This window comes from Castanea sativa, chromosome 12 (genome assembly GCF_040712315.1).
Source record: "Castanea sativa cultivar Marrone di Chiusa Pesio chromosome 12, ASM4071231v1".
Classification (NCBI taxonomy): Eukaryota; Viridiplantae; Streptophyta; class Magnoliopsida; order Fagales; family Fagaceae; genus Castanea; species Castanea sativa.
Genome location: NC_134024.1, coordinates 33,961,870 through 33,984,200, shown reverse-complemented (window position 1 = coordinate 33,984,200; position 22,331 = coordinate 33,961,870). Strand labels below are relative to the sequence as shown.

Here is a 22,331-nt window from a genome sequence, read left to right as displayed (position 1 = left end):
TTAATATAAAAGAAAAGGATGAATAACATAAAATATAGGTGAAAATTTCCTTCCAAGTATGGAGTAACACTAATGAGAGAGAGAGAGAGAGAGAAAGAGTGAGTGAATGAGAGAGAATCCATTAATGGCATTATTTTAGCTGCACATTCTGGTCTCAATTTCTACAAAAATAATTCTGAGTACTAAAGGTAATAAAGACTGTTTATCAGTCTTCTAGCCATAGTCTTTCCAGACTGTTTTAATCGGCAAATCAAATTGATTTGAAGTACAATCAGAAAAAAATTTAAACAGAATGAAGAACTGAAGTGTACATATAGTGAAGGTGAAGTGAAATTAAGCCAGGCAACAACCATGTATTCATGGCTTCTTGGTCAATGCCCAACCACCGTCCAAGTATCATTAAGATGGATATGAAGTATACAGTATCCTTGAATGGTGAAAATCTATGACAGCCTTTTAGCAACATGGTTAGATCATCCTGCCTTATGTATACCAATCTTAAACATAAAGGAGGGAAAAAAAAAACTTCTATCTCAAAAAATTTGAGACTCTGATTCAGATTCTGAATGCATTAATGATTTACCCCTTGCCCGAAAATTGTGACATTGTTGATGCAATGTGCAAATGTGAAAAAAGCCTAGCCGAGAGAGGAACCAAAAAAAAAAAGAGTAAATGTGAAATAATTATCCAGATGATCTCCAGATCCTTCCCTCCAGTGAAACCACCATAACAGAAACATCATCATGATATTTACGTCGATCCCCTTGAGGAATATCCAGTAATTCATGAAAATCCATTCCTACAATCATCAAGAAGCATTCATAAGAATAAGAAAGCTAATACAATCAAATATCAATTAGTACCATTCTTCCATAAAAATTCTCTTTCATGGTGTTTTCCCCAATTAGTCCTCAATCTGTAAAACAAAAGTTCCAGCAGCAAATATACAAAAGCACCTCAATCTGAGGAAATATCATTCACAATAATATCAAATTTCTCAAAAATGGCTTTGAACCCTTCCAAAATAATCTAACAAATTATCAGGCTGTGTCAGAAATTAGCCACTACTTCAGCCCGAAACTGTGCTTGCTGGAACATACAAAGGCAAGGTGTTCCCTTGTGCATGCTAAACTGAAAGAGTGTATATTCTACTCCTCTCATTGCATTGAAGGTTTTTCTTTTTCATTTTTCTTTTTAACAAGTGTGATTCAATTTAAGCTTTCATAAACTGCTAAAAAAATACAAGGACTAGTAAGTTAATGTTAATCAACTGACCATTCTTTTTGGCAGCACGGAAGAGAAGCTCTGCAATGAGGTACTGAGCAGGATCACCTTCAGGAACATTTTCCATGAACCAAGTTACATGGGCAATTACCTCTTCATTGCTAAAGTACTGGTAAAGTCCATCAGAAGAGAGAACCAGGAATCGATCACTTGAAGACAGTCGATGGTGACGAATGGAAGGAATGCAGCTGACATAAGGAACAGTTCCCACATAATCAATCCGAAACATCTCCAACAGAGCTTCATTACAATTTGGCTGTTTCCAACAAGTGAAACTATTAAAAATTTTCCATCAATTATAAATCAATGCAATGACACAAAAATAAATCTAAAAGAAATGGGCTGTAAACATATGGCCAAAGTTAGACATCAACGATACTTCTTTCAGGCAGCCACAGATGAAAGGATACACAGTGGTTTTTGTCCACCACTTACTTGATCTCAACTTTATTGTGGTCACATATTATGTTAAGATGCATTATAAGCAAAGTAGCACTTGGTAGAAAACACGATCCATATTGAAGTGAACAAGAGTGAACTGTCTAACTCAACTCAACTAAGCCTAAATCTCAATTAAATTGGGGTCAGCAGGAGTAAACCATCCAACATGAGGTCAAATCCAGATGATAACATTATAAAACATGCAAGTACCATGTAATTTATTTAATGCTTGTGTGATCCTTACCAATAATAGTGCTAGCACTGTCAAAGATAGAGCCCAAAGTGTACAACAGGTACAAAGCAAGCATGATCAATTTCTATTCAGAAAACCTACTGATAAACTTGGGAAAAATAATCATGTTACCAGAATATTTAAAACAGCAATCGTTATTTGACACAACCAAAAAATTATAATAAAATACATGCATGTTTCCCTGCAGTTGCATTTCATTCTCTATTTTCAGGTATCTAGCAACCTTATCAGTTAGCCAGGCGTAGCCACGTAAGTACAAAAGGTACACAGACATAACATATCCATCATATAGGTGACTTTGTGCTGAAATGTTCAAAGAAATAAACTTCCTAAGGATGTTCTGCAGCTAAGAAACAACTTTTAAATACGTCAAATTTACAAGAGTGACTGACCCTCTTTAGGAAACCAGCACCAAATGCTCTGGTGACCTTCAATTGTCCCTTCACTCGATCATTGAATACAGCCTGGTTATCATCCGGATGTTCTGCCCTAATTCTAATTACTTCCTGCAGCAGGCAATAAAAGAGCACAAATTGTTGGTACAGAATAACAAAATTTCATCACAATTTTTCTTCCTCAATCCATTTCTGGGTTTAGATATATACCATTTATTAAAATTTAGTCTAATTCCCCCCCCCTTCCCCTCCCCAAAAAAAAAAAAAAAACTATATGAAAGCAGGTTACATATGAAGTTTATCTCAATTTATGAACAAAACTCAAGGCAACTGGTTGGTTAAACCACCATTTGGCATGGATTTGGCAGCGAAATTCCGCCATTACTGTGCAATGACTACTACTGTTCTTTCACCAAATGACTAATTACTGTTACAGTGCATGACAAGTATTTCATGATCATATGTAAAGTACATAGAAACTAGAAATTAAATTCAAGACACGCACCAAAATGGCAATAATTTACAAGATAAATGTTTTTTTCCATGTATAGCGGAACCAAAAAATGTAAGCGTAATATGGAGAGGACATTTTGGTAGCCATAGTCCATAAGTTCTATAAATGTGACATTCAAATGAAGACACACAAATGAGGACAGGCACAAAGCACTGTTTTTTATTTTTGTCCCTTTTTTTTTTTCATTTGCGGAGTAATTTACTCACACACCTAAGGACACTCTAACCCCCAGCCTAACCCACCACCCCATACTTATGGGTGATGGAGATGCCAGTTGGCCCAAGCCATTGGCACTATTTTATAATATACAAAATCACAAAGAAAAAAAGAGTACTTGAGAGTTGAGAAACATCAAAGATAGAATCCACAAATCAAAATAATATAAATTCATTAGAGAAAAGGCAAGTAACAACAGTCATATTGAACCATTAACAAAACTGGAAACACACCTGCTCGACACTTGTGCTGTGATCAGTGGAAAGCTGAACTGCTTTCATCTTTAATCTGCACATCGAAATCTCCCTGTTTTTATTTAACTTGCTAACCTGACTGTTCTGATTATGCATTGGAGAGTCCTCTGATATTCTGTCCAGCTCCATGCGCACTAATGACTCCCTGGATCTATTCCCATGCCTCGCATCATCTTTCAAAAAACTTGGATTAGGATAACGGTCATTTGGTCTTTCTTGAGCCAAGATCACACGGCTATCCCCCAGGTTCATGACATACACATCTTGATCCTTCATTAACATCACTAAAACACATGAACCCATCAAAGCAAGCTCTGGGTTTTTGTCATGAGCCTTTTCCACCATTTCCATGTAAGCCTCCTCAGTCCTCTCAAGAGCTCGAGCCATTGCTCTTAAAACCGCATCGTGATCAATAACACCATATTTGCATCTCCTAATAGGTCCCGAGGGTTCAATCATTCTCTCATCAACACAAGTCTCCTCTCTGTGCCAATCATAACTCCAAGGGAAAAGTTTCTTACGCAGGGACTTTTGCTTCCGATACATTTTTCTAATCTTTGAACCGATTAATGACTTTCTAGTATTCTGCCTCTGTCTTGAACCAGAAAGAGCAGTGACAGCACCATGATTAATAGAATCAACCCTAACTGCTTGATCCTCACCTGAAGTAGTAGGATCTTCACCCCAAAGGCTACAAGCATCTCCTTTGGGGTTGAATGAGCAAGATCTTACTTGATCTTCTTGTAAGGTTTCCCTGGAATCCAAAGTTTCTTGGTTCGATTGACAATCCCGTGAAACCTTTTTTTGGTTCCCAACCTCCGAGATTAACATAGAACCTTGCCCATCCCAAGGTTCCATCTGAAGTAGTTCATAGAGCCGCATGCTTTTTCTGCCTTGACCTGTCAAATTTGCAGTTGGAACAGAAGTAGCTGCTATTCCTGAGACGCTGGGCTTTTCACAATTGGGTTCAACACTGATCCGAACTTCCTCATTTTCCTCAACTATTTCACAGTTAGAAGATTGACCTCTAACAATTCCTGGGTTACATGATTCCTCTAAACTACAAGAAAGCCCACTACAAGAAGGATTCAGCTGGTCCTCCTTGCAGAGCTCTGAAGCCACCTTAGTATTTCCAGTGCTATGGAGTTCAGGTTTCAAAGGATCATTAAGAGGTTTATCTTCATAATCCCAAAGCAGTCCTTCCAGTTCTATGTCTATAGCTTTATAAAGATGGCCCATCAGAAAATCTGGAGCATCTGGCCCACTAAAACCATCATATATCCCAATAAACAACCATCCTTGTTCTTCAGAAAGCACAACTTGAACCCTATCTTCACCAGCCTTTCCATGAGCCCATTGCAAGTTTTGAGTACATCTGTACTCCCCTTCCGATGGGCCTCCTTCAGGACAGTTTCGTGAGGCATCTGGTCGAAACTTTGGCTCCTTGGGATGCCAGGCCAATTGAGACACAGGGTGCAAGAAAAACCGCTGCATCCAACCAGGTCCCACAGAATGTTTTGAGAAGGTCCGGGAGAAAGCACTCTTCATTGGCCCACTCACACTCCTCATGAGACGCTGGAGGCCTGGTCTTCGATGAACATGTGCAAGCGGTGCAGAGAAGTTAGATTTATCAGTAGTATCAAGTGGACCAGACATTACACCCTTCTCAATTGGCCCAGACATGAAACCACCTCCCCTTTCCAAAGGGCCTGAAGCAAAACCTCTCTCAAGAGGTCCAGACATGAACCCATTCAATGGTCCAGAGCAATGAGGTACAGGCTGCAAAGGGATTGCAGCAAATGAGGAGGTGCAATCAAATGATGCAGCAGGCTCTTGGACATCACTGGAAAACAGTGCACTCTGGTTACCAGTCCGAGCTGTAGAAACATTGGCACTGACTGAAGCACCCGAGATGGTTTTAAATGTGGTTTCCGGGATGCTCTTGATCGGTCTATGAAACCCCGAGGGATCATCTATCATGTCATGTCTAAACGACCCACTTAATGTTTCCGAATCAAGAGTACTTGAATCAACGGTATACCTTTCAGAGTTTGAAGGGGTGATGGCAGGAGATTCAAAAATTGATGGCCTTACATAACAGAAGGAATGGCCTAATCCTTCATCTAGTGGGTCTAAGAACTCTATATCAACACCATTTTTCCCACTAAATGGCACAAAACAACCAACAACACGAGAAGTGCCGTTACCCATCACTTAGAACACACTCTCAGGACTTATATCATATACCTCTGAGATGGAGGGTTTATGTAACTATGCACCATGACCAAATATAGAAGAATCAAAGAATTCAGCCTAATTGGCAAAAACCCAATAAACCCCCCAACCACCTTATTGTTATTCTGGTACCTATGCATCATCAAGTTCTCAGACTCAAAGCATTAAACAGTAGAGAGAGGCCCTATTGTGTTTTGTTTTTCATAGAACTAGTGTACAACACAAAAGCCAACTCTTTTGTGCATCACTAAATAGTTCAAAGCAACTAAATTCTCTCATCAATTAGAAATAGCAAGCTGAAAGTAGAGAAGCAAAGCAACAACTATAAACTTCAAAAGAAGAAGAAAAAAAATTTATATATATTTGCCATGATCTGACCTTGTGGGTAATGGTAAAGCAAGAAAAAAAAAAAGCAGTGGATCGAGCAGAGCGGCAAACAGATCTAGAAGCGCCAAGGACAGTGAATCAGTGAATGGAACACATCAGAATCAAACAAAGGCACAAACCCATTTCAAGATTATCTTTTTTTGTGGAATCTGACAAATATCCAAATAAAGAGAAAGCAATACCCATATCATATGATTGAGTCATGCAGACATATATACATACACAACAAACTGTGCAAGGAAAAAAAATTTTAGACCCAAAAATAAAAACTAAGAGAGCATTCCAAGAAAATTTTAAAAAAATAGTTTTTTTTTTTTTTTGGGTTGTTGTTAAGAAATCAAAGATTGAGAGTTGGAGTGTGTGTTTTGACCATATTGGGAGAGAAGACAAGAGCAAAGAAACGAAGAGAAGAGAAGAGAAGAGAAAATGTGGGTTTGGTTTGAAACATATTTATATTTTATAAAATACTAAAAAAAATTGGGATTTGGTCTGATGATGAAGAATCAAAGTTGAGTTCATCAAGGAGGGTCTCTTTCTTGGGGTTTTCAAATGGTTTGGGAGGGTAAAAACTATATAAAGAAACCATGGCAAACCCAAAATAAATAAATAAATGGAAAAAGAAAAAAAACATATATATTACGTTGAGAAGTAGACTTGAGAGTTGAGCGACTGTTTATACATGGGTTTGGTACCTTTTAATTGTTTTTTTTTTTTTTTTTAGTTTATAATATTTTTGTTAGTGAATGATTGGTTGCTATTGGTGCTGTTGGAGTCAATAAATAAGCACTAACCCCATCATCATGCTCATCAATGACATTGGATAGGTGGGGATGCAGTGGGGACAACATTTAAAAGAAAAATAAAAATTTTGACCATAGTTTTACCATAATTTCATTACCAGAAAAGAAAACAAAACAAAAAACTAAATTTAGAAACATATTTGCAAGAGTGATACTACAAACTTATGTGTCTTAATTATAAAAAAATAATTCAAATAGTCGTTCATTATCTTATTAAACTAGTATCAATCATATTTATTGTTACGTCAATTACAAGACTTTTGTAATAATTTTTACATTTTTTATACTACAAACTTATGTATAATTAAATTTAAAAAATTATTCAAAAAATTATGCATTATCTTATTAAACCGACATCAATCATATTCATTATCACGTCAATTACAAGACTTTTGTGACAACTTCAACATTTTTTATTTGAAAAGCAGCTTGACGAAAAGATATCAACACCCAACAAATCTAAAATATTTATGGCGAAAAAATAATAAAAACACTCAACAAATGGCAATCAAGAAAAGGAATAAAAAAGATGCAAGAAGAAATCTAATCTATGCGTATTTATATTTATATTTACTTAATTTAATTATATATATAACTCTCTTTTTTTGTTGGAAACGCAAACAAACATAGTCACAAGAAAGAAGAAATAGATTATAACATAAAAGCATACCCCGAACTACACCCAAAAGTCATGTTATAAGTTGTTTTTCTATCATTAATTAAGTAAAAACACTCTTTTTTACTTGAACCATTAAGAATAATCCTAATTTGGCCTAAAAAAAGAACAATCCTAATTTAATAGGTATTGTTGTTTTTTAGGAAAAAAATCTTAAAATTTATAATTTAGGGAGTGTAACAAATTAAACCATATAACTTCAAAAAAAAATTGAGAAAAATTTCAAAAGTAAGAGATTAAACGAGTTTAAAGAAAAAAAATTAAACCTTATAGTTTTATAAGTAATAAATTCAACCTTAAATTACATCAAAAAAAAAATTCAACCTTAAAGTTTAAAAAAATAACAAACTAGACTTCATTTTGTTTATTTTTTTATTTTTTGAAACTTAAGGTTTTTTTAAATAAATAAAGAGGAAATGGGAGACAAGATTCGAAATATGGACATAGGACACTACAAATGATGTCACTATTGATATCTCATCACTTGAACCCAAAAATTTAGAATTTAATTTGTCACTTTTGAAACTTCAAGGTTTTTATTTTTTTTACTTTTGTGACTATATAATTTAATTTTTTGGCCCCTAAATTCTAGTGTTTGAAATGCGAATTTCTTTATATTTTTTTAATACATGATGGATCTCATTGTGGTTTTCATCGTATTATATTTACATTCAGATAAAGTCTTTCACAAGCTCAAGCTGATCGTTCCATTTTTCTTTTTATTAACACAAAAATATTTCATTAGCTGAATCTTTTTTTTTTTCTTTCAATAAACTGAAAAAGGAAAATAGTATGCCCCAAGAAGTCTTGATAGTCTACTCTTTTTTTAAAAATAATTTTGCTAAAGGTCTTTGTAGTCTACTATAATTTGGATAGATACAATAATTGGGTCTACTTAAATAACATATTTTTTCATTGCAGAAAATTTCTTCAGTGGTCTACAGCGCAGGCCCCCATTTATGTGTTTTTTTTAGTTTGTTAATTTATGGAGCCAGATCTGCCATATACTTTACATGGTCAACTACTGAATCTCCACTTTCAATCAATTATTTTCTAATTATGCCAGAAAAAAGTCAACATATTCATGAACATCTACTGCTACTTACTCCTAAAATTTCTCCTTAAATCCCTCCGCTTTCTTATTCTTTTCTAGCGTTTCACTCTTATCAATTAAATTTAGATTATATGAGTACAAATTTCGTTATTTATTTTCCTTTCCCCTTTAACTTTATTAAATTTAGTTTCTATTAGCTAATCTCTTCAAAATCGTGCAATCCATTTGAAATGGATATCTAAATATACTTTTAATTATATGACTTTGTTATCGAATCATATGATTTGTTTAAACAATATACTTGAATATATATATTTTAGAAGGACGTGAATATATATATATATATATATATATATATATATATATAAATAAAAAGATGGCATCTTGTGTTGAATATGTTAAACGACTCTTATACAAATAATAATAAATTGTATGGGCTATTTGGAATCAGCGTAACCAACTTCGTATGAATCAAGAGCTTGCCCTTTGAATCAAATAATTAGAGTTTCAAGAGAACGAAAGACGAGCTCTACTCGGCTAATCTTTTACTCGGCAAGTTCATTTGAATCAAATAATTAGAGTTTCAAGAGAACGAAAGACGAGCTCTACTCGGCTAATCTTTTACTCAGCAAGTTCATTGGAAACCGCCAGATTCAAATTGTTTCAAGGTCAATTTCAATGGAACTACTTTTACTAAGGAGAACAAAGCAAGAATTAGGATAGTCATTCATGATTCCAAGGGTCTAGTTATAGCTTCTCTATCTTAGCAAATCCCCATCCCATGTAGCATAGCACAAGTTGAAGCTTTTAGTAGCCATAAATGCTATGAAATTTGCATTGGAATTAGGTATTACGATTCATGCATGCAACTGTTGAGGGTGATTCAAAGATTATTTTTAAAGATCTTATAAACCCTAAGTCATCCTTAGCATTGCATGGTCATCTAATTGAAGACATAAAGCTCTCGGCTTCTCATTTTTCTTGCACTAATTTTTCTCATGTATGTTATCAAGGGAATTTTGGTGCACAATCTCTCACTAGATGGGTACTTATATTGCCCATATTGCTTATCTAGATGGAAGATGTACCATTAGATATTTCTCATATAGTTCAAGTCAATCAAAACCTCTTTGATTTAATGAAATGGATTTCTTTCTTCTAAAAATAAATAAATAATAATAATAATAATAATTGTAAGGGCAGGTTTTAGGATCCTAAGCCCAAAAGGATGAAGGATTAAGACCCAAAGAGCTCAATACAAAGAATTTGTAGAGAGTGAGCTAAAAACTAGGGTTCAATAAATTGAATAACGCTCACAATGGGTTAAAAATGGTAAGAAAGTAAAGAAAAACAAGCTTTATGCAAAGAACTACCCTCGACAAAGTTCGAGGAGAGTAGTTCTTGAATATATATATCTTTTAGACTTGATTACAATTACAGTTCTCAGTGCTACAGTGTTTTTTCTACAGATTTCCAGATAATCCCAATATAATGGTGTCTTTCTTCCTTATATTCCCTTCTTTTGCTTCATCTCCATCCTCCACGTGTAGGTCAAGTTGCTTGCTTTGATCCATATCCCATCAGCACCTTCCTGAAATCTTTGGAGGTAGTTGTAAGGCTGTACACCACTATTAACCTCCACATCAATGCGGTCAGAGAGTTAGCCACAGAGTATTTAATGGGGTGGTAGCAGCTTTCCCTTTAATATTTCTTAGCTTCCTACTGCCCTACTCCCTCCTAACGTTTATCCTTACCAATAGGACTGCCCTGAGCGTTGCTCTTGGGAGCAAGCCAACCCTTCTGACCCTTATACTTCGCTAAGCCGAGGTGGCATTTCTCCTCGGACGCCCTTCTCAACCCTTCATGACCAGAATCCTTCCACAACTCACTAATTTGTACTTCACCGTTGACATCTACCTGTCCTCGAACTTCTAAATGTCCTCGGACAGGGCCCATAGCCCAATATACATTTCTGGACCCGTCATTCCTACAATAATAATTTGATACTTATTTGTACACCCTCATGCTTTATAGATTTATTTGATTGGCTAAAATAGACCTATAGCTTAGATTATTATTATTATTATTATTATTATTATTATTATTAAATTTTTCTTTTTCTTTTTTTAACTATTAGTTTACTTTTAAAAAAAATATTGCTAGCATCACAATAATATAATTTGTTTTATTTAATTTTTAGGCCGACTGATTCTACTCAATGACTAGTAGCCAAATATTAACAAACATTACTTAAAAAGATGCGAAAAGACATGAATTTCATCTGAGATGTCTAACATTTCCCCAAACCACTATAGAGAAAAGAGATAACTCTCATCTTAAGAGCACTGTTTTCAGAACCGGACCGGACTGAGAGGTCGGACCGTGAAAACCGAGAACCGGGATGAAAACCAATTTTTTAAACATAAAGAACCGTATTTTTAGTTAATTCCGTGAACCCCTAAAACCGGGGTTGGACCGCACGAACCGGTCAAGAACCGTGCGGTCCAACTCCTTAGCAATTTTTTTTATATAAAAACAACTTAACACAATTTTATTTTACTTAATTAAATTATCTATCTCTTACAAGGAATAAAAAAAATTATAATTACAATCCTTCAAAGATATTCAACTTTACTTCAAAAATTAATCATAAATTTTAATGTTTTCATGGTGATTATTTTATTTTATTAACTTTCTTATTTAATTATTAAATATATGCTAGAAAATCATTAAATTTTCCTCACATATATAGATATATTAGTCAATTTTGCTAGTTTTATAAATTTAATATCTATATTTAGACTTTAATTAATTATTAAATTAATTATGACATCATCACAGTTCGACCCCGGTTCAACTTCGGTTCGACCTCAAAAACCTTAAACCTCTCCCTTTTACGGTTCAATGAACGGTCCGGGTTTCAAAACTTTGCTTAAGAGCATTGATAGCCATGAAAATGAATATCCCCTTGACAATGAATTTTTGTCTCAAGAAGGGTAATCCAACACAAACACTATAATTGCTGAGGAGATTACCCATGCGAAGAGAAAAATGAAAGGCAAGCAAGGATTTTTTACATTATAGATAGACATTGAGAAAAATTATGATAAAATAGAGTGGTCTTTCATCATAAAAATATGAAATAGATTTGGTTTTGGTAAGGATTGGATCACTTTGGTAAAAAAAAAAAAAAAAATGTATTTATGATGCTGCTGGAGTTTTGGTTAAAGCTTCCGCGTCATTTATGATGTGCAAGTAATCCTAAAGCTAAAGTGGATTCTATGTTAAAAGATAATAAATGGAATTGGAGGCCGCTAGATTTGATGCTCTTGTAATTATTTAGAGTCAACTATTTCTTGTTGAGCTTAAAGACAAGGATAAAGCCCTTTGGCAAGTTACTAAATTTGGGAAGATTTCGGGGGTGTTTGAGAGAGGAGTTTGAGTTATATTATTTGGGTGTTTTTGATATACGTGTAGGTGAAAATGTGTGTGAAAATGTGTATAATGTTGTTTAAAATGTGTAGAAATGTGTTAAAATTAGCTTACCAAACACCCCCTTCTTGTGTTACAACATATGCTGAGATTAGAGATAAATTTAGCAAAGTTGAGTGATGGAAGTTGTTTTGGTTCCATTTAACTATCATGAAATAATTGTTTATTGGTTGGTTCGCTATAATCAATAAGCTATCCACATGAGATAGAATGGCCAAGTGGGGATACTTAAGTGATAGCTTATGTGTTTTTTTTAGAAATTGCCTTGAAAGTAGAGATCATCTCTCTTTTTAATGTTTTTTCACTAAAAGAATTTGGGATGACATAATGAAGTTGTGTCTAGTTTCAAATGTTGTTTGTGTGGGAGAACTTGATTGCTTGGGGGCTAAAGAGTTAAAAGGGAAGCAGTTGAGAGTAATAACTTGCAAACTTGCATGGTTGGCAACGGTCTACCACAATTGGCGACAAAGGAATGACATAGTTCATGAAGAGAGAATTTGGACTGAAGAGTAGCTAAAGAGGAGCATCATTAAGGATGTCAAAGCTAGGCTAAGGTTTAGAACCAAGTTCAAGAAGTTAATTTTGGCTACCATCTGTTATAATTGGGAGATTGATCCAAGTAGTATTTTAACTTGATCCTAGAAATCCTATGTTGATGTGTTTTGCCAGAGTGCTATTGTGTTGTCGGTGTGCTACTGTGTTAAAGGCGTTGGTTTGGATGCCTTAATGATGTATTTTTTAGTTGTTAGTATGTTTTGCTTTGCCATTTGTTTTTGGCTTTGGTTTTGTAGTTAGTTTTGTATCTTGGTTGCTGTAGCAGGGAGGTTTCCCTATGCTGGTCTCTTTTCTTTTCTTTTCTTTTGTTGGACCTCCCTTTATAATTTGTGTTTGTTTCAATGAATAAAAGCTAAATTTCACCCCCAAAAAAAAAGGTATTTCAACTATGACTTTCTCTATTTTGATTAATGAATCCCCATTCGGAATTATCTATCTTGAAAGAGATATGAGATAAGGTGGCCCTTACCCTCCTTTCCTTTTCATACTTAGTGATGAGGTTCTTTCTAGGCTTTTTTTGATAGGTGAAATCAGAAAGAAGTATTATTAGGGGCTTTAATTTAGGCAATGGCTGTTTTAGATTTAGACAGTTTAGTCATTTACTATTTCCAGATGACCTAATTATTTTTGTAAAGGATACCCAGGATAATGCAAATAAAGTGTAGGAATATTTGACTGAATATAAAGGAGTTGTCGGGCCAGATGGTGAATTTGTAAATTTCCACTATCATGTTGCCAAATCATAAGATTCTTCAAACTCAGGTCAATGGAATTAAACTTCAAGTACCTTGAGATGCCTGTCAATAAAAATGGATCTAGAAGGAATACTTTGGAAGAAGTGGTATAAAAATTACATAAAAAATTCTGTACTTCTATCCCAGGCCGCCAGAACCTACCTAATCAAATTATCAAAGCAATAGCTACTGCTACATTTACACAATGTCTTCCCTAGTTTCCAAGGAAAATAAATAAATAAATAAAATTGTAAAAAATCGATTCAATTTTGATTTTTTTTTTTTTTAGAAAGAAAGAGTTTATATATATATATATATATATATATATATATATCAAAGCTTGGGATGATATATGTAGGCCTAAATGTGTAAAGGACTAAGGAGGTCTAGGGTTGAGAACAATGCAATGCAAGAATGTCACCTTAACTGCTAAATTAGTAATTTAGTATGGTACATACTAATAAAAGTAGATTAATTATGGGTAAAAATGTTATCTAGCAAGTACCTGTAAGGGAAACAATTATGGCAAGTTCCCAAAGTTGAAAATGGCTCGTGGGTTTGGAACACCATTCTAGCATCAAGGGAATTGTTAGGAAAAAAAAGGAAGGTACTTGTTGGAAGATTGAAAATGAGATTGCTCTAAGTATATAGATGCTTCAGTGTACCACAGTTGGATGGATTTAAACCAAACCAAGGATAAACTCCCCAAATAAATTAGCAATGTGTGTAAGGGATGCTTTGAATGTAATTCAAGTATTCAACCAATCCATAATGCCTTCACCTGTCCACATTGGGCAATAGAAAATATTATGGCTAGGACTAAAAAAAGGTTTGAGCTCCTTAATTGATTGGTTTGTAAATCATGCTTATAGGGAAGTTGTTTCTGCTGCCATAATATTGTCAAAAATGGGCCTTTTTGTGTAAATATTTAGGGCACTTTTATGTGATTTTCCATAGTTGTTTCATCTTGTTTGAAGATCACCATAAGTACATTGAGTGAATTTATTTTCTTTTCTTTTTTTAAATTTTTATACAAGATAAAAATTCTACTCTAACATAATTTAAGTGTATATGTGTGTAATGCTCCCTCCTAGAGACTTAAATCATGGCCATTACCCCCCACACCTCACAAGCACTTATGCTTGTGGAGTGACTACCATACCAAAGGTGCGTGGAGTGACTACCACACCTCTATATTATAGCTGTCTAAAGCTTATTAATAATGAATTTAGATTGATTGTTCTCTCTTATTAGAAGAGATTGAGTGCTCATTTTGAAATATTGATCATGAGTGAGATGTTTTCCTTTATAATATTAAATTTCTATTTTTTTCACCTTGGGGCATTTTTTTTCCTTTTCTATTTTCATGAAAGCTTTTGCTTTTCATTAATTTCTTGAATTTTAGAAAACGTACTAAAAAAATCATGATTAGTCAAAGCTTTGTAGCATAGTGACAACCCCCCCCCCCCCCCCCCGCCCCCCCCATGATTATGCACAAAGGGATTTTTATTAAATAATGGAGGTTTATTCTTCTTCTTTTTTTTTTTTAATAATCTCCCCTCCCTCATTGTTGTAAATTGTAACTATCAAATTTTAACAAACAAACCCATCCTTCTCAAAAACAAACAAACACATGATTATGCCCAAAGGGTTTTTTATTACACAATGGAGGTTTATTCTTTTTAGTTTTATAATCTCCAATCAATTGTATCTTAGTTTATGATATGCATGGTAGCTATTTATTTACTGTGTACTTTTTTTTATGATGTAAATAGACAATGTTTGACTAACCATATCACAAGTCCAATCCACAACCGAAAGGAAAGTGGTAAGAAACCCATATCATAGATAACTAGTGCCACCATTTTTCCCTCTCCCCATTCTATTTAACAGTACTCCTAAACAAGCTAAGGGTGGGTCTTGGAACCTTGTACCCTTTTAAGCATGTAAACTGGGGTACATAGTCCATAACTTTTTTTTTTTTTTGATAAGTAGGTACATAGTCCATAACTGTGGCCAACTGTTGGGCCCACCAGCCCAGCTCATGAGATACTTCCCCCCTTGACCTGGCTGTGAGTATTTCTAGTTGATGAGATAAAAGACTTTTGCCTTCTTCCTTCATTTATCTCAACTCTTCAATTAACTGTTCAATTCGACTTAGATTTAGTTCCTGACTCTCTCCCCTTTGAGGTGCAGTACAGTTCTAGTTGTGCAGACAACATAATTTTCTTGGTACCAATTTGGAGAAAAGTTCCCCCAATTCACCATTTTTTTTTTTGTTTTGAGAATGCTAAATCCACCGTGTGATTGTACAAACGAATAGTACTTTTAATCACACCATTTAATTAATAGTCCTGTGACTTTTAAAGTGTCTCAATGAATCATAAAGAAACACATATAGATAAAATTATAAATTGCCATGCAGTTTGTTGAAAGATATCACTCCAACCTGAAAATTTTTTACCTGTGTGCAGGCTTCTCCCACAATGGATGGAGCACACAAAAATGTACTTCTGCTCAGCAAATTTATTATCCTACACACCAAAATGCTCATTTGTTTTTTGTAACAAGTTACCCCCACACCCCAATGGGCCTCCCCCTGCCACCACCTTATGTATACACATATGCTAACACTATACTTGAGAATGATTACAAGCAACTGACAATTTTTCAAGCTACAAAATATACTTCGAAGAGGACACACTTACATATAACAAATCAGAGGTTGATAATATTATTGAACATGCAGAGTGTTGTGAACTGTTCTTTGTGCTTCTTCTCGGATGCATGCAAGGTTCATTTTAATCTCCATGCACAGTCTACCCTCAACGAGCTGAACTGGCAACCACAGCTTTGGCTTTACATCAACTAAGTAAGAAAGAGTTGTATACATTTTTTGGCCTGCCAAGGAATCAATATCACTATCTTCATTTCTTCCTCTATTGGACTGCATAACCCATTGATTGAAACAGTAAGCTTTTGAAAATGATACACATAATTCTAAGTGAATTTATCAATTTTGAACCTACATTAGAGAATAGGGATACAAATTCCATATCTATAACTTCATATTCATCTTACTTTGGCCATATATTATTTAAAACCTAGATCAATACTTAAGTGCTGAAGACCGTATATCAGTCCAGCCCAAACATGAATCAACATATCTTTTTATCTAAAAAAAAAAAATCAAATTGATCATGTATAAGCACAATTGACTGGGGATCACACCTTATGAAGCGGTCCCTAGTTTGAATCTCCTTTCCCCCTCCCTTTGAGGCAAAACTTATTAAAAAATAAAAAGCCTTAGACACATAAGAGAAATTCATATGTAAATGAAAAATTCCAGGACTTATTATGAAGGAAACTTTGAGCTTGTATTAGTCATGGGTTGAGAGCAGGAATTTAACTCTATGAGGTATAATCTTTTGTTGTTCTTGTTTTTGGTGATCATAGCCCCCATACCTATATTTTCTTGATTCAAAATTCTAAGCTAGAATGTATTATTCACCTGCTAAAAGGCCAGCTATGATCTTTGACAAAATTTATGGGATACAGAAACAACGAAACCATATATTTTACACTGATAAAAAGATGTCTGCAGCCTAGCGAGTGAATTTTGTTGGAGTCGTGTGCAAGTTTCAAAGTTAGGGTGCAAGTTTCAAAGTTAGGATGCAATCTTTCTTTTTTTCTTTCTTTCTTTCTTTTTAAGTAAGTTTTGGCCCTAAGGTGAGGGAGAAGGAGAGATTCAAACTAGTGGCCTCCAGTTTTCATGAGGCGTGGTCCCCAACATAGATCATAGCTGGCCTTTAGCAACTGTATAATACATTCTAGCTTAAACAGTGTCCAATCTTTAACTTCTATAAACATTAGCTTTAAACAGAATGTTGAGATGTTTAGAAACAATTGCAAAACTTAAATAGAGAACAAGTGCCATATAATTAGCAAGTTAAACCATATGAGCAGCTATACATGCATGCATACACATGCTCAAGAACAACTAAAGAGACAAATTAACACAATTGACACAGAAGATGCCCAACAACATTAAATCAACAAAATATTACCTGTTCAACAGACCATTTTCCTTCAAATAGTTGAAAGTCTCCTTCAATCATCTTAAACTCAATATCACGCTTTTGACCAAAAGGAAGGCTTTCAAGTTCTCTTTCATAACAATCAACAATTCCTTTCGCATTAAATTTCAGCCCAAATGCCAAGTTTTGCTGTCCAATCTGTTTTAAAGGTTGTAATTGCACAGTAAGTAGGATCAAAGGCAAAAGGTCAAAACCAAACTTAATGGAAAACTTGTTTCAAGATGAGGTCTGCAATCTATGTCACATAACAATATCAATGTGTGGTAAAACAAGAGGCATAGGGTGATTTAGGAAAAAATATCGAGTGCATTGCACTTGAAATAAGCCATGCTGACACAAAGAGGTAAACAATGGAAAACTTGTTTCAAGATGAGGTCTTCAGTCTATGTCACATGACAATATCAATGTGTGCTAAAAAATGAGGCAGAGTGTGGTAGCACATCAATGTGTTAAACATTGACTTAAGTATGACAGCTACAATCAAGGACCTCAATCCTGAAACTTCAAATTTCAAATTCTTGGTTGGATCTAAAATTGCATACAGCCCCAAACATTCTCATTCCTCAGTAACCAACCATATTTGTCATCACTCAATAGTATCATCTTGCATACATTTAAACATTCATTGGATGAACTTATTAAAACAATTACATAATAGGTATCTATGTATTAAACTTCCCCAATATCGGAGCCTGAATAAACTTTCATACTTGCTGACAACCTTATGGTCAATGGTCAAAGTGCTTTATGATGTAGATTGTTCCCCCAAACCTTCATGCGTTCCATTGAAGACTAGTACTTCAATACCTAACTATATATGCGTAGGTACTGCAAAGATTCAAGAATCAGTGTAGGGACCTATCGGTTAGGTTTTGTTTCCTAAAATTCAAACGATTAGATGTACTTATTACTTTAAAGATCGTATTGGTATTTATCAACAAAGCTTATTTTGCTCTAGGAATATTAAAATGAAGTTTGTCAACATTAATTTGTAAATGTTAAAAATATGATTAAATTCACAATTTCTTAAAACGGACAATTGGTAATTTATAATAGAATTAGAGAAATTGATTCACGTCTCTGCTCTACATCCCATTTAAAATTTTAAAATTCGTTCTACTAATTAAATGGGAGTCTGGGCCCACATGCCAGAGTGAGTGTTAGAATTTATGATGAAATGAATTATTACACCCTATTCTAAAAATTTGAAATTCTGGAACAGTTGGTATTTATCATCAAAAAGTGGTATCCACACTACCAATCAGCAGATTAGAGAAAATTTTTAGTCATGGCCTTTATGGGTGTACATTAAATCTAATAATGCAGTGTATCTTCTACTATGAAATACTAAAGTTGTGTCTTCTACTCAGAAAGAGAGAATTGAAAAGGGACCTGGAAAAGTCGAGCGAAGTTGTCAGACTTCTGTAGCAATTGACAGACAGCAAGACCAGGGATGAAATCAGCCAATCTCTCATAATCAGTGAGAATGTTCCACACAGTTTGGAGAGGTGCGTCAATGTCAATTCTAGATCGAATTCTGCGACTATTGCTTTCAAGCTTCTCGATCTCAAGGTATACACCAACACCATCCCCATATTCTAAGTCGTTCTCTTCTTCTTCTTCATCAGAATTTTCGTTGCCACCCAAGTCAAGGTTTGAACTTGAACTAGAAGAAGAGCAATACAAATGCGGTAGTAAGAACAATCTAGGGAGACAAAGACTTGGGATTGGAGCAGAAGCAGAGTTGGTGGCAAGAAATAGATTAAGATTGCTTGGGTTATGATGATTTAAGAAGAGATGTGGGGAACAGAGTGCAGAGTCTAACGCTGTGGTTGGAAAAGCGCGCATATTCTGGTTCTGTTCTGTTCTGTCCTTCTTCAGCAGCCACACAACATTTGACATAACAATCAACCACCACTATCCGCTGTTGGAATTGCAAACCCAAATCCACATCAACATTATTGCTCTTATCCCTACTTATTGGTCTCTACTCTCCAGTACCTGCTTGCGTTTAGTTTATGCCTTGCCTTGACTTGACAGTGTGCTGTGGGGGTTGGGCTTTCAATTCATGCCCTTTTTTTCATTTGGTTCACTCACCACTTGCCCATCCCAAAATTATAATCCAATTCATTATCAACCAAAGCCTTTTTAACTTCTGGCTCAACCCAACCCAAACAACCCTACCCCAAAATAGATTTTTTTGGGGTAAAACTTAATTATAGTAATTAACTAACTAATTATGGGTGTAATAAATTAGTTTCTTTAATTAAATTCAAATACCTAGTTGCATGAAATTTAATTATCCTTGTAATATTAGCCATGGTTGTATTTTGTTGGTTAATGCAACTAAGTTCTTAAATTTAATTGGGAACCTAATGTATTGCACTTAAGATATTATACCCACCACCACACACTCTTGGCGCGATGATTATTCTATAAGTGCTTGTGGGATGTGGAATGCAGGATGTAGGGAGCAAGGGTCAGGATTTAAGTCTTCAAGAGGGAATTTCACATATATATATATATATATATATATATATATATATATATATATATATATATATACACACACTTAGATTATGTTATAGTAGATTTTCTACCTTGTATATAAATAAATAAAAAGGTATTTATACCTATTTTTCCATTTTTTTTATAATGTTATACCTTGGGGAAAACTTAGGTATGGTGCGCATTTTATGCTTTTAATTAACTTTAAACGCACAAGCTGCATTTATGAATAAAAATAATATTATTATCTTTTCTAAAGCAATTAAATTCGATATACTAATGCATTTGAATGTATTTAAGGATGCTAATGCAACATGCATGCTTAAGTCTTACCCAGAATTTATGCCAACTAGAATCACAAAATCATTCCCTTGATAATGTCTATTGAGGGTTCTTTTTACACTTCTTGTACTTTAGACATGTGTCTAAATGTTATCAACAACGTTTAGTCTAGGCTTTTTCTAAGAAGGAAGTTGAGGCTGATACTTCCGCGGAATGGGCTTCGAGGTCCCCTTTTTCCGCTGTCAGTTTGTGTGCAAACATTGAGTCCAAAGTCCAACAAATGACGCTGTAAACTGGGTTTATTCCCTATTTCTACGGCACAAGGAACATTTCCCTAGTTTCTACAGCGGAATTGACTTTTCTTAACTATTTGCTGTGCAGTAAAATTTTATGTACTTTTCTGCAGCATGAGTGACTTTTCTCCATCTCTACTGCAAAAAGAATATTTTTCCAGCTTCTAGTGTAGCACTAACTTTCCTTAACTTTCTGCTATGCAATAAAGTTTTCTACACTTTTCTACAACGTGGATGACCACTCTTCATGTTCTACATAAATACTTTTCTACTTCCAGCACATGAACAACTCTAAAACCCAACGAAAATACCCATCAAGTAAATGTTAGTTTATATGGGTTAGCATATTTTCAAATATATATGCGTATATATACTTAAATGTATTCACATATAAATATGCAAAACAATAATTAGTTCGTATTAAAAGAAATGCATGTAATAACAAAGAAATAATGAAACTTTCAGCAAAAAAGGTTTAGCTAGCATAATAGTTAATACGACAAATATGGTAAAAATGTTCTACAACAAAATAACTAATACAACAAATAAAGATACTACGGTAGAACAACTGATACAACAAACATGATAAAAAAGGTGTTATAGCAAAACATATGTAAATATTTGTGACAAAGATAAAATATTGAATCTTCTCGCAAGAAGTGAACCAAAAAGGAACCTAAACCCTAACTTGAACAATCTTGTTATAGGCTTCTGCCATTAAAGTTGTTCATTTTGGAGAATGGCCCTAAATAACTGCTTATTACTACTTTTGGGATTCTAAAGAGTGGGTTTGTTGAAGAGGAAGGGAAAAGATGGTCTATTAATGCATGCCTCTATTTCTGCCGTGTTTTCTCTCTTCTTTTTATCTTTTTTTTTTTATCTTTTTTTCCTTTTCTTTGTTCTTTCTTTCTTTCTTAGTTTTTTTTTTTTTTAACCATTGTCTTGTCATGGGTCACTCCTCCCTTGGGTTCCCTCTCTCTGGGTGCCTCCCTTCCGCCTTCATCTATGACTACTACCTCTCTTTTATAGTGAACTGATTCCATGGGATTTCTCTATTTTACCCCTAGGGCTTCACTAACTGTTTTTGGTTTTTTATGGGCATTGTTTTAGGACTATCCACTAACCCATTAGTTGCTCGACCACTACCACTGCTCAGTACATTCTCACTCCACCACTACTCATTCCAAGACAAAATTCCATTTTGTTCATTCTTGCTATAAGTCTTTCCCTCTGGATTCAAATGAATAAGAATTAAGCTACCTTACCACCTACCTTTATGGCATGCATCAAATGGTCTTAGTCATCTACTACTTCTTTTAGGTAAGACACCATCCCAGCAGGGTATATTCCCAAAAGAAGTCACAACTAGAAACCAAATATAGACCACTTTTCCCCCCACCACCAAACCACACCCTCTGAATCCCTTGACCATAAGCTCACCTGTAACATCCCAACCTATTAGCACAATTAATTTTATGGATTTATATACTTGTTATTATCTTAATTACTTTAAGTGCATAAGACTTTGATATTTTTAATGTTATAGAAAGTAGTTTATCATGTAAGACTATATATGCAGAATTATTTTATTATTTCGGTCTTTCTAGAAAATAAAGCTTATAGGGGTGATAAGTATAAACTTTGAAAAGTTTAAGGTGAGTCATAACCTTTTCCCCTTTTAGTAAGACACATGCCCCGCCAATCCTTCTCCCTTATTTCTTTGCTGCACCGAATCCCATCTTCTTTGTCTCTCTATTCTTCTTTCATTGTCCTTATATAGCCATACTCCTCTCTCACACCTACAACCCCTTCTCTCTTTCTCCTTTTTCCTCTCATGGAAACCATATAGATATCTCTCTCT

The 22,331-nt window shown here is 34.5% G+C and overlaps 2 protein-coding genes across 3 annotated transcripts; both read right to left on the bottom strand.

Moving 5' to 3' along the window:
* Nucleotides 1–107: 107 nt before the first annotated feature.
* Nucleotides 108–5,998, bottom strand: LOC142619601 (protein phosphatase 2C 32). The gene is made up of 4 exons (XM_075792760.1): nucleotides 3,337–5,998; nucleotides 2,371–2,484; nucleotides 1,276–1,540; nucleotides 108–799 (listed from the first exon to the last, which is right to left on the bottom strand). The coding sequence occupies exons 1-4, from the start codon at nucleotides 5,566–5,568 to the stop codon at nucleotides 684–686; spliced, it is 2,727 nt and encodes a 908-aa protein (XP_075648875.1). The 5' UTR covers nucleotides 5,569–5,998; the 3' UTR covers nucleotides 108–683.
* Nucleotides 5,999–15,688: 9,690 nt separating this feature from the next.
* LOC142618589 (uncharacterized) lies at nucleotides 15,689–19,435 on the bottom strand. Of its 2 annotated transcripts, none has more exons than XM_075791533.1 (3): nucleotides 18,780–19,435; nucleotides 17,358–17,525; nucleotides 15,689–16,191 (listed from the first exon to the last, which is right to left on the bottom strand). In XM_075791533.1, the coding sequence occupies exons 1-3, from the start codon at nucleotides 19,287–19,289 to the stop codon at nucleotides 16,159–16,161; spliced, it is 711 nt and encodes a 236-aa protein (XP_075647648.1). In that variant the 5' UTR covers nucleotides 19,290–19,435; the 3' UTR covers nucleotides 15,689–16,158. The 2 variants fall into 2 exon arrangements, with proteins under 2 accessions (XP_075647648.1, XP_075647647.1); XM_075791532.1 differs by having other exon boundaries at nucleotides 15,689–16,237; nucleotides 18,780–19,415.
* Nucleotides 19,436–22,331: the final 2,896 nt, after the last annotated feature.